General features: G+C 36.7%; 1 protein-coding gene across 1 annotated transcript; it reads right to left on the bottom strand.

Annotated features, from left to right (window-relative positions):
• Positions 1-1,841: 1,841 nt before the first annotated feature.
• Positions 1,842-4,450, bottom strand: LOC117497927 (perforin-1-like). Its single transcript, XM_034149959.1, has 2 exons — positions 4,432-4,450; positions 1,842-2,439 (listed from the first exon to the last, which is right to left on the bottom strand). The coding sequence occupies exon 2, from the start codon at positions 2,426-2,428 to the stop codon at positions 2,042-2,044; it is 387 nt and encodes a 128-aa protein (XP_034005850.1). The 5' UTR covers positions 2,429-2,439; positions 4,432-4,450; the 3' UTR covers positions 1,842-2,041.
• Between the last annotated feature and the right edge of the window lie 9,294 nt (positions 4,451-13,744).

Here is a 13,744-nt window from a genome sequence, read left to right on the forward strand (position 1 = left end):
GAGAGGAGTCTCCATGCTGAAGTGGCTTCAGGGTTCAGGTCTCTACAGAGTGTTTGCTGACTTCTAGAGTCTTCTTCTGGAAGACTTTGTCTTTTTCTTCCCAAGTGTGAAGATGACGCTTTAGCTGCCACAAAATGTCCAGTTCATAAGGATACCAGACTCCAAACCATGCTCCAGGATGCAAAGGGAACTGCCTGTTCACAGCTTTATTCATAGCTTTGTTTAAGTGATAGCAGCTGTCTCAAGAACCCCAAGTGATATCTGTCATTTTGCATTCAAGAAGTTCACCAGAAAATCTCAGTTTTTTTACAATTGTTTTACAGTGTACCTATACAACTTCATAAGACATCCTTACATGTCATATAACCATATATTAACACAAAGGGTCAATAAGTATGATTACCCCACTATTAAGGAGCATTACCTTATAGACGGCATTACAACAACAAAAGGTGACCAAAACAATCATACATCGTCATTGACTACAATGGCTTACTAGGGGGATACTACAACAGGTGCACAGACAAAGGGTCAATAAAGTCTTATTACCCCCCTTTTAGGAACAATACTTTATGAGGGGCCAATACACAACAATAACCAGCTAAACAATCAAGTCATAAAAGAGTAAAGACAATGGTTTATTAGGGGTCACTACAACAGGTGCACTGACACCTGTCACATCAAAGGGATTTAGGGGCGGGACTAAGGTTTTATGGGGGGTCATGAATCAATCACTCAACATGTCATAAATACCAAAGTGACGTGGTCTTTCAACTACTTGCTATATTATGTTATTACAAAAACTCAAGTTCTCTGAGATTGAAGTTACAGAATAACATTTCGAAATAATAATAAAAATGATATTTTTAAAATAGTTATTTGTTGTTTTTACCTTCAATGGGCCTTTGTTTTGAAAAGTGATGGACATTTTTTTCAGATACAAATAAAACTGTATTGCGCGCCACCCTTTTTTCTGTACACAATAATGTCCTTACTATTTCCTAGCAACACTTGAATAGAAAGGATTCACACAGTCAGGCTACAGAATATTTTCGTAGGAAACATTATATTTCAGTCAGACAACTCACGTGTTTCTTAATATCTTTATTAGAAGCAGCATATAGTTTGAGTTTGGCGTCTAGGCTCGGGCCTCATCACTCCACAGATTTACAGAGAACATTGAGTGATGACTAGATAACTACCCCCCGAGCCTACAGGTGGAAGCTGGGGTGGAAGCTGGGGTGGAAGCTGGGGTGGAAGCTGGGGTGGAAGCTGGGGTGGAAACGGCTCTTCATTTGACCACATATACCTTTTATAATTCAATCAAATTTAGCCCTGTTTTGACTCATGATTTATATGTGTAAATGAAGGTACAGACATTCACCATCAACTAGTTGTTAATTAACATGCATATTAGCAGTATATTGGCTCTTTATTAGTCATTATAAAACACTTATTAATGCCTTATTCTACATGACCGTATTCTACAAGTAATAAGCCATTAGTTGAGTTTTTCCTCAATAACCCTCTAATTAGTGCTGATTTGTTGCAAGTAAGGAAGTTGTTGAACATGAGTTTGGGTCTAAATATGCTCTGATCAATATGGGCCTAATGAGGCAGCAGTACCACAAGAATAGTAATTCTCCCATAATAACACTTATCAAATATGGTATATTCTTATGTAACAAGACGTGAAACTATAAGTGTTAATTGTGTCTAAATAACAAAATAATTGGTATTTCTATCTAAGAATATGTTTTGAAGGTTAGACATGGAAAATATGGAATATGGAATCATTCATTTATATACTCGTAATATCATGATGAATTACATGAAACACATTTGAGTTGTTTCAGCACTCTTTATTTTTTGTTAATCACCTTTGAAACAGGGAAGAATAGCCAAAGAAGCTCTATGGCAGAAACCAGAACAACATATTTAGCAAATCTATTTGTTTGTTTCTCAGAGCCAGTCTGAGAGAATCAAAGGCTGCATGTAAAGACTTATGGTCGGATACATCTTTACAGTTTTACTGACTGAATTAGCCGAGGGTGTAGGTGTAACGAAGGGTGCCACCTTTTTTAAGAAAGCATTCATGCTCATGGGTTCCCAGCTTAATTTGCCGCTGGCAGACTCCAATCAGGTCATCGAACCCGATGTCCTGGTCATAAACCTCAAGCTTCATCATGTCATTCTCTTGGGTGTCTAAGTCGGTGAAGTCTTCCTCCCACCAGGGGTTTTCGTTGTTGTGGCGAACTGATGTTTCACCCAGACTGGCAGATCCACTAAAAACCTCGACATAGGCATCCGGAGTTCCCAGAATGCCTGAATTAAGTCTCCTGGCCCGCAGGTTAAACAGCTTGAGCTGGGCTTCAGCCACTGTCAGAGTGCACAGGACCAAGAGCAGGAGCGGAGAACAGGAGGCCATGGCTGCAGAAGCTGTGGAAGATGAACATGTTAGAAAAATATCACTGGTCACCGGCTTGATCTTCAATATCAGGATACATGTCTTTATTATCCTTGCAAGAATGGAAGTAGTCATCACATACATCAGGTTGCATGGGACAAAAGAGTAACTTTAGTAGAGTCCTTGATATGCTTATATACAAGAGAGGGTGTTACAGTCAACAAGACGGAAGAATACTGGTGTTTGTTTGAACTGGGTTTCCATTTACTTTTTTATCTCTTAACCTTCAAAACACTCATATCTATGATGTGGAAAACTCCCACCACGCTGCAAAAACAGCCCTTCCAAAAACAAGCACCATATTCTTGAATCCAGTCAGATGTTCCTGTATCAAGCAAAACAATCTGCCAATGGGGTGAGCCAAATTTGCTTGGCTAGAATTCGTAAAACTAGAATTAAAATCTAGCTACTGAAAGACCTTAATGGGCCTTGAAACTGTGTGGCGCAGTGGATAGAGCCTTGGTTCACAGGTTCAAACCCCACTGCAGCCAGCATGTCGTTGTGTCCCTGAGACACTTCACCCCAAATCGCTCCTGTGGGGATTGCCCACAGTATTGAGTATGTAAGTCGCTTTGGATAAAAGCGTCTAACAAGTAACATGTAATGTAATGTAATGAAGCTAGACAAAAATGCTTATTTCAAGCAATGATTCCTGCATTATTTAAGAAAGAATAACTTAAAATGAGTGTTTTGGTTGAGTTGACTAAGAATGTATTTCTTAAATTAAGATTTATATTTATCAAAGAAAGCTTACAATAAGAATCATTGGCTTTAAATTGACACATTAAACTTAGAATGTGAATCTTTAATTAAGTTTAAAAATGGTGTATACCACACCACAGTTACATTACACTACTTGTTACTTGTTAGACGCTTTTATCCAAAGCGACTTACATACTCAATACTGTGGGCAATCCCCACAGGAGCGATTTGGGGTGAAGTGTCTTGCCCAGTTAGAGGTGGGGTTAAGAGGTGGTAGATGGAGTGATGAGCCATTTCTGATATCACCCAAAACAAATGGCATCAGTTTGGAAATGTTGATTGCAACATTTTTTTTTTCAGACGTTAGTCAGTGTTGGACAGAGAAGGATGAAACCCTCAAACATGTACTTTTACATACATTTTCATATTTGCTTTGAAAAAAGCATATTCATTTTTAAAGACAGATATAAAAACGTAATCCTTAATAAAGGGCAAATTGGAGCTTTAATTAATAAAAAATAAAAAATTCTTGTTTAAACTGGAATTGAACAACTTCAAATTCTTCACTCATTGTCTTTTAGACTGCTGTGCAGGAGCAAAGTCCTAGGGTAGGAGGAGAGGACATTTCTGCAAACTAGCATTGACTTGCAGACTCACTTTGCAGAATAATGAGTTTAAAACCTTTCTGGGCTGAGACAAGTCAAGGATCAAATATCATTGCCCAGGTATAGAGTCCCTTTGTAAGGTTGAGAAAAGGAGATACATGTAATTAAATGATAGTAAAGAAATTCCTTTCAAACTACTAATGATTTATTTAGCAGGTGTATACACCATTGCATTTGACCTTAATGGTTCATGTCATTTATTTCCTATAAACTATTTAATGTCTTGTTCCTTTTACAGTATCTTTAAAACTGTTATTAAGAGAAGAGTCTATACAAACATGTCATCAGCTCACTATGTGTAGCTGGCATCCAGATGTTTGCATTGCAATTCAAGCTTTAGCTTTTCCTGACATGTGCAATGATCGCAAAACAGTGACAAACATGAGCAACACATTGAGCTAACATGCCGGTTGTTGAGACCCAAAAAAAATGTTTGATAAAATGTGAATACTGCTGCTAGACAAAGAACACATGGTCCCCGGGCTCAGATTACTTTGAAGAAATGAAAAGGTAAAGCACAAACGCTGTTCTAAGCAAAATGACAGGAACATTTTAACAATATTATTATTATTATTATTATGAACAGTGCAGTATTACCTGTAGTCCTGATGCTTGTCTCTCTGCACACTGTGTGCTTTTCCTTACGTTTTTAAAGGCCAGCAAACCTCTTATCAGCTTCATCCCACCCTCCCACCACACATCGACCACAGCACCTGCTACACAACCTGCTACACAACCTGCTACACAACCTGCTACACAACCTGCTACACAATCTGCTACACAACCTGCTACACAACCTGCTACACAACCTGCTACACAACCTGCTACACAATTAGCATTTTACAACATGGCAGACTTAGAATGTTAGGCCTTGAGCTTTTTGGATAGTTTGGCCTATTGGTCCCTTTATCCAATATCTGATGAGAGGACTACAGCAGCACAATCCTTTATTCAGATCTAGCAAGAGGGACTTTACCAAAAATGCAGATTAAATTAAAATAATGTAAGCATTCAAACATTTAATTATCCAAAACCAGTGAGTATACATCAATGCCAGCAACTGCTCATTTGTTTAAATGTGCTAAATACAGAAACCTATTGCATTTAACATTTTATTATTTGTTAAGTCCAAGGAGAGGGTCGTTGTGTTACTCTCTATTAGGGCAGTATAACGTGTGACTTCCTACAGGGAGAGAAATGTGTCTGAAAGCAGATCATGAAAGGCAGACACGTGTTCAACTATTACAGAAGAGCAATAGAAAACGCTTTGACTGGAAACATGGATGTGTATCAGAATCAGAATACCTTTATTAGTCCCACAGAGGGGACATTAGCATTGTTACAGCAGGAAAGAGCCACAGACAGCTTAATGTTACCTATGTTAAGAAAAAAGTACTAACTTATGATATAATAAAAAATATAATATAAAAAATAAAAGTAAAAGAAAAAAATACTTTCCAAAATACACATCCTGTAACAGTTCTTAGGATTTAGCAGCCAGGTATATATTAAACAGTTATTAATGGCATATGTATATAATGTATACATTGCACATATATCACATATTGCACATAGTATGATGGCATTTAACTGCAGCAAGTTACACAATTTACAAAATACAAAATGCAAAAAAAAATAAAAAATAAAAAACACACCTTGTAACGGTTCTAAGGATTTAGCAGCCAGTTATAAATTACACAGTTATTAACGGCACATATATATTGCACATATAGCACATATTGCACATAGTTGATTGGTATTTAGCAGCAAGGGGTGATATAGTCTGTGTTGTGGTGTGTGTAGGGGGGGGGGGGTCTACTAGGGGCTGTGCTGGTTGTATAGTCTGACCGCTGTGTAGTGTCCAGGACAGGAGGACTTTGCAGCTGGTGAATAAAACTGCCCAGAGTAATACCCATCTAGAACATATAAAACTGCCCAGAGTAATACCCATCTAGAACATCAGTGATATTGAGCACAAATGATATTAAAGGCAATACTCACCAAAGCCATACTTTTCTGTAAACAAAAGACAGTTTTTCTAAATTGGACTAGAACCGCAAGGACAAAAAAATCTCCTTCAACTTTTAGCTATAGTGTCCGATACCTCCTAGGATACAGGTATCTAAATACATGTTGAAATCAAAGATGATTTCTGATTCAATATTTTCAAACATTAAACTTAGTCAAAAAGATATTTTTTCCTGATGCATTAATGAAAAGCTGATTTTTGTGTCTATCTGAAATCATAGAATGTTCTTGAACAATTAAACCTCACAAGTGTAATTTCTGTAATAAAAAAATATATTTAATATTTCATTTCATTTATACAATGATTATATTTTTTAATTTGTGTGGATGGTGTTAATAAAAGAATGCTTTTCCTTTATTTGTTATTTGCAGGTAAAAAAGAGGCAATCAAATAATCTGCTGCAGACTGCTCAGCATGTATGATAGAAAAGAGAATAGTCACACTAAGTCAGTTAGTGCTAATCTTCAGAGTGTAAAAGTAACACTGGACATAATGTTACATTTTTAGAGTTAAATACATTATTGTCAGAATTATTATGTCACACTACGTCATACTGAGAAGTGTTAATCAAGTTTTACAATATGATGTAAAAACTCATAGATTTGAGGCTAACACCACAGCAGCACGAGAAAATGTGGCAACGCACATCTGCCAACAGTGTGGGAGCAATCCAGCTGCTGCATGTGATGTAAGCGTGCACACCAGACATGTCCTTCACAACAGAGATACCATGACAGCCTTCAACAACATGTTTTGCGGGAAGATAAGTGTCCAAAACAAAATGTATTTAATTCTTGGACTTCATCATTAGTTGACAAATATAACAATGCCTTTTTGTCTCTTATTTTTCGATCTTGCATTTTGTGTAGACTCAATGTTATTCAGCTTTCTGACGACCCTCAGTGAGTCTTTAGCAATATACTTCAGAGCTATTGAGCCTTTTTCCCCCCCTTTTTTTTTTAAGTGAAGCCTTAGTGGTTAGATACATCTTCACATCACAATGTTACATTTCCAAGTCAATACAAATGATCTTTATTCACATTTATGATATTTGTTGCCTCTAGAAATGCCTGAGAAAAGCTATAGCTGTTCACCAGTGTCATTGAGGGTCAACCCACACTCTAAAAAAAAAATGTGTTTTTTACTGTTTTTCCCCCAAAAATGTTTTTTTATTGTATTTCATAATTACAGGAAATCATATTACAATTACAAGAATAAACGGTTTATTGAAATGTGTGATGTATTTTAACAAAAACAAACTGTAGAAATGGAATACGTTATTTATCTTTTTTTTTAGCAGTTTTTAAATGCGAATTTAACAAAACTAACTGTAAAAATAAATGATTTTCTGTTGGCAAAATTAGCTGCATTTTCTGTAATTTTACTAAAAAATACCTTTGTTATGGCTATATACCACTGTCAAATACATACAAAATACTGTTAATGCTCATTTGAAAAATGCATAATTGCAAGAAAATATCTGAGTAAAGAACGAAATATTTTGTAATTTTGCTTAATTGAACCACTACTTTACATTGATAAACTGAAACAACACAAGTATCCAATTATAGTAAAAAAAAAAAAAAATTTAACACATTTTGACTTGTGTTACTTTGAGGATTGAATTGTTAAATATGTGAATTTCAGGTTATAAAAACTGTGTAAAACCATAGAGTTAAATACAACAACAAAAAAGTTGACTGTTATTAACTTGAGTAGTTATACTGATGCCACTCTCGTCACATTAGTATGCATAAAAAGTGACAGGTGGTGTGAAAGGTCACATATACTACTACTTATGCTAATTAGTCCCTTTGATATGCTAATGAGCCCCTTTGTTCGCGGTGTTATCGCGTGTAGGTGTGATATCACAGATAGGTGTGATATCCTTTGATGTGGGGGGGGGGTGAGGTGTTGTGACATGTAGGTGTGATATCACACCGGCGTGTTATAAGCCTTTGATGTCAATCTAATTAGCCCTTTGATGTCTGTCCTTTGATGTAAGGTGGGTGAGGTGTTATAACATGCCGGTGTGATATCACACCGGCGTGTTATAAGCCTTTGATGTCAATCTAATTAACCTCTGAAGTCTGTCCTTTGATCAGTGTTTGTAACTAGTATTAAGGCAGTCTCTTTGAAGTTGTGTGAGACTGTCTCGCACCCCGTCCTCCTCCCACCCCGTCCCCCTTCCTTTTGCTGTGATGCCAGAAGATAGAGGTGGGGGTGGAGTTAGGTAAAAAAGAAATCCGTGCAAACTAGATAAAAAGCCAGTCATTTCCACTCACCAAGTCACCTAAACTTTGAAAAACGAAAATGGCAAAGAGACGCATCGATATGGGTTTAATCAGCGAGACGCCTGTGACAACTTACCGCCATCCGTCGGGAGTGCCAGTCAAGAAACGGATGCAGTATCTGTGCCGTGTTCAAACCCCTCCGTCTGAGGCTCTTCATGAAAAATGGAGTCTGGAAAATGGAGATGTTTGGGGTTATGTGTTCAACTATATGGCGAATGAACTACATTTCTACAATCTGAAGAATGGAGAAACTTATGGACCCCAAAGTGTTAAAGCAACGTTGACCTCAACAGATTGGGCTGTGTTAACTCTGGTGTCTTCCAGAGATCTCCGTGCAACCGTTGTATCAGAAAAAGCAGTGCATAAAGAAACCATCGTGGATGCATTGTGGAGTCGTTCAGGCATCGTACGTGCAATGTCCATGAAACCTGCCTCAAAAAGCAAAGAAACGCAAACTGTGGTCTGGATGTGTGAGACTGTCTCCCATCACACCCATCCCCTCCCACCCCTCCCCTCCCCCAGCCTGTCACCTCCTGATTTTGCTATCAGCCATTAATTTTCACTCACTAAGTCACCTAAAACTTTTATTGTCCTCTCTAAATTAGATTAGTTTTAATATGATTTGTGTTAACTAAGGATGTTCTCTTTAGTTGTATGGCTTGCGAACTAATGTTTAATTACTTTATTAACTACAAGGGACTCTCTTCTTGAAAGAGGGTAATAATAATTTAAAGATCTTAATGACCCCATGGTATTGTCTTTTTATTGTTTAATTACTTTATTAACTATAAGGAAGATTTACTGGTGTGCTTCCCTAGATGATGTAAATAGTCTAAGTGTCATGTTAGGGGGACATTACGGAACACAGGAGTCCGCCCTTGGAGGCTTGGAGAGCGGATAAAGAGAGGTGTATTTATTGGGTTTTCTTTAGAGCTGTTTTCAGTGAGACAATGCAGTTTTTTGAAAATTTTAAGTTTCAAGTTTCAAGGCTTTATGGCATATGCCCATTAGCTACAGTGTAGATAGGTCAATGAAAAACATAGGTCACAGGCTCCTCCAACAGTGCAACAAATATATATATATATATATATATATATATATATATATATAGAGCACATAAAAACAGATAAAATACTGCAATAGAATGTTTTGATATGACAGATTTGTGCGTAATTCTCTCACAAAGGAACTGTAAGATACACGTTTATGTATGCAAAAAGTTAAAAACTAGAAAAAATGAAATACTTTGTCTAAATAGATGTTATTTAAGAATGTGACTCTAAAAGGCAAGTTTGTGATTTTAACACTTTTCTACTGACACTAGGCAGATTTAGCTTTTAGGTCAGAGGGTGAATACAGGTATACTTGGTCATAGTATTTGGGGTGAGGTGAGGTGTTATCACGTGCAGGTGTGATATTCCCCCCTGTAGTCGATCCTTTGTTGTCTAATCTAATTAGCCTTTGATGTAAGACATTTATTTTCTTAAAGACTGTGACTCTAAAAGGCAAGTTTGTGATTTTAACACTTTTCTACTGACACTCGGCAGATTTAGGCTTTTTTCTCTTGCCAAGATACTTTTCAATAAACTTTGAGGTATGCAAAAAGTTAAAACTAGAAAAATCAAATACTTTGTCTAAATAGATGTTATTTAAGAATGTGACTCTTAATGGCAGCTTTTTGATTTAAGTAAGACAATCCAGCTAAACAATGTCGTTTTTGATGACTTTACTGATTTTTGCTTTTTTTCTGCTACCAAGATACTTTTAGATACAGTTTGTTGTCTGAAAACTTTACAACTGGTAGAATGTCAATCACTTTGTAACACATTTATTTTCTTAAAGACTGTGACTCTAAAAGGCAAGTTTGTGATTTTAACACTTATTTACTGACACTAGGCACATTTTGGCTTTTTTCTCTTGCCAAGATACTTTTAGACACACTTTGAGGTATGCAAAACCTTAAAACTAGAAAATGAAGTACATTGTGTGATTAGAATTGTTCTTAAAGACTGTTTCTCTAAAAGGCAAGATTGTGATTTTAACACTTATTTACTGACACAAGGCAGATTTTTACTTTTTTTCTCTTTTCTTGTGTTACCAAGATACTTTTAGATACACTTTGATGTATGCAACACTTAACAAAGGGTATAATATGAAGTACTTTGTAAGGAATGGGGGTTTCTTTAATACCCCGTTTTTTTTAAAAACACTTGTTCAGTTAAACAATGTAGGTTTTCTCTGATATTTTAGTTATTTTCAGCTACCAAGATACTTTTTTTGATACACTTTTATGTAGGAACATTTGACAACTGGTAGAATGTCAATTATTTTGTAACAAATGTATTTTCTTAAAGACTGTGACTCTAAAAGGGAAGTTGGTGATTTTAACACTTTATTTTTTCTCCCGTTGTCTTTCACTTACTTTTTGGATACAGTTTTATGTATGACAACTTTACAACTGGTAGAAAGTTAAATACTTTTTCTGAACAGATTTTCTTTAAGACTGTGACTCTTAAAGGCACTCTGGGATTTTAGTAAGACAATCCAGTTTTATGGAAATAATTTAAATTAATTTTGTTTTTTCTCCTACAAAGATACTTATAGTTACACTTTAATGGATGCAAAACTTTATAACTTGGTAAAATATTCATTAATTTGTAATGAATTGAGTTTCTTTTTTGTTTTTGTTTTTCAACATACTATTGTACACAATGACTTTTCCATATATATATTTTTTCTGACAAACTATACTTTGACTTTTTCCGTAAAATCGTGACAAACTATTACTTATTCTTAAATTTGACCTCTTGCTGCTTGGTTGGAAATGATAGATGAAAAAGCTACAAAGCTCAAAGAACTTTCTAAAAACTCTCAATTCTACAGATGACTCCCCCCACTCAACGCAATAAGGCCCCGCTCACACGGGACCGTTTGCGTTTATGCACAGTATGCGTATTCAATAAAGTCTTCCGTTCACATGCATTTGTTTCATTTAACGTGTCTGTTCAAACGAGGCCGCTGGAAACGCTGTAGTACATATGCCGGGACTGTAAGTGGCGCTGTAACTTCCGCCAAAATACACCAAAAGTAGCGAAGAAGAGCAGCCCAGCAGCCCCCGCCGCAATGTTGCCATGGCTACCCTTCTGTTCATGCCCCGCGGTGTATTTAGCAACATGTAGTTCATGTAATTCTCCATGTCCACTTGTTGCTGATGGTTGTGGTAAAGGAGCTGTATATTTTTGCACTAATATCTGTAGCATGGTCAGTAGCAGTAGCACTAGCAGTAGCTACTGACAGGAGGAAGTCAGTGTGTGTGGCGATTGCTGGTATTCAGCGGGATATAGTCATTTCCTCAGCATATGGATAAATGCAACGGGGAAGTTAACTGAAAGAAACCAAGAAGCACGTCTCTGTGGAGAGGACGGCTCAGAAAGAGAGATATTCTCTACAAACACCGGGTGAGATGCACCTTTGTCAATATAATGGATCAATGCATGAAATATGACTCTGTTTATTTTGTTTAAGGAGTATATTGGGCGTTAACAATTCTGGTTTGCCTTTTATAATATTATTTCATTCAAGTACCCCTTGTGCGTTTAATTAACACAGCTATTTTTGATAGTTGCTACAGCAGTGAGCAGGAGAGGTGGGGCTATCGCAATTTTTTCAGGAAATATTCGTATCGAGGTGATTACACGGACTCGGTTGACCCCCCAGAGCGTTTCGTTTGCAAATCGATCCACCTTGGGACCCGTTATTGTTTGTGGGGTCAGTTTCTATCGGCCTCGTGTAAATAATAGGGCTATACGCACGCGAAACTATGCAGATACAAGCAGTTTTCTCCTCGTGTAAACGGCGCCTAAGTCCACCCCCTACTCAGCAAATCATCTAAAACGAAGGACCCCGCTAAGACGACCGTTGAAAACTAGCCAGGGATCTGAGAAAAACAAAGTCTCCCCCCGCGAGTTGCAGCCAGGAACAAACTCCTGGACTACCATCATCACCACCATTGTGGACACCCAAATCTTGCAGTACTACTGCTGCAGATGTTACTCCTTGGGCCAAGACGTCTCTGTTTTTGAACATAGTGAAATCGGAGTTGGTTGATATTCTGGAGAGGGGTGCTGCATCGGTACAGAGAAGAAATCTACAATGGATGCCGAGTCAGTCACCCCGGCCAGAGGCAACACGATTGTCTGAATGACATTCCAGAATATTTCTTCAAAAACAATTACAACGCGTTAATGAAAAGACTTTGGCTCGCCAACTTCATTACTGTGATTGACCAGAGTCTTAATGATAAAAACATTTACATGGCTGAATGGAGGATCCAAGGTGCTTCGGAGGCTTTTCTGCACAATCTCAAAAACTGCAGACGCCTCAAGGAGAGACTTGAAAAGATCCATGCCGAGCTGGATGGAGAAGAAGAAGACTAATAACCAGCGGTTGATTGAAGCCAGGGATTTTTTTTTTCTCCCCGATACTTTGACTTTTCTTTAAAGTAAAATAAAAAATGGGTAAATACTATGGAAAACAATCTGTATATATTTATCAGAATGCAGTCAATACCTGTTTAATAAGTGTGTTGTTGATGACGATTGAAAACAGAATGAGTAGTGATCCCCATGTAAACAGAATGGCTGAAGTTTGTAAACTAGAAGACATTTTGGATATCGTTCATTCTGGCAGTACTATTCCGGGTCATTGGGAAACGATTGTAAACGAAACATTTAAAGTGGTACTGGAATCTTCATTTTCCGAAACATTCTGTAACATTACCGAAGAAATGAAACAAACACCAAAAGTGTATCATGTGCTCGCATTGTATGCTCTGTTTGTAGATGTAATGCATCTTTGTGTCAAAAACAGCATACACATGAATACTTTGACCGAAGTGCAAAAACTCCATTATAATATTTCCCTTCATCTGGGGGATTCTGTGCTGGAGAAGATCCTGGGGATGTTGCAATCAGTATAAATGTATTAATGATTCCTATGGGGTGAAAACATTAAATTGTAAATATGAAATTCTGCAAATAAAAAAAGTGTTTTTACATTTTAAAAAACTGTTGTCTTCAAATCATAGTATAGTATTTCCTACATATCATTTAAAAAAAGAGTCACAGTGTAGAATGTCCGAACATTTATTTAAAAAGTACTAGTATAGTATGTTAAAAGTATCTTGAAAAAAGTCCAAGTATAGTATGTAGTTAAGAATTATATTATATAGTTTGTCTGCAATGTCAGTATAGGATCTCTAAAAATAAAAGAAATGAGATAGTATAGTTTGACAAAAAGATCTTGAAAAAGTCATGACATTGTGTGTTGAAATGGTTTTGAATAAACACATCAGTATTTTAAAAAGTAAAATTGTATCAAGTGCATCAGACAACTCAAATTACTCCATTTGAACCATATTATAAATAAGTAAAGAATGGTCATAGTATATAGCAGGGCTGTTTAATAGTTTTCTGTGTTTCTGTGTGTCGGTGTTTCTGTGTTTTTGTGTGTCAGTGTTTCAGTGTTTCAGTGTTTTGTGTGTCAGTGTTTAAGTGTTTCTGTGTTTCAGTGTTTCAGTGTTTTGTGT

The sequence above is a fragment of the Trematomus bernacchii genome, unplaced genomic scaffold, assembly GCF_902827165.1.
Source record: "Trematomus bernacchii unplaced genomic scaffold, fTreBer1.1, whole genome shotgun sequence".
NCBI classification, from domain to species: Eukaryota; Metazoa; Chordata; class Actinopteri; order Perciformes; family Nototheniidae; genus Trematomus; species Trematomus bernacchii.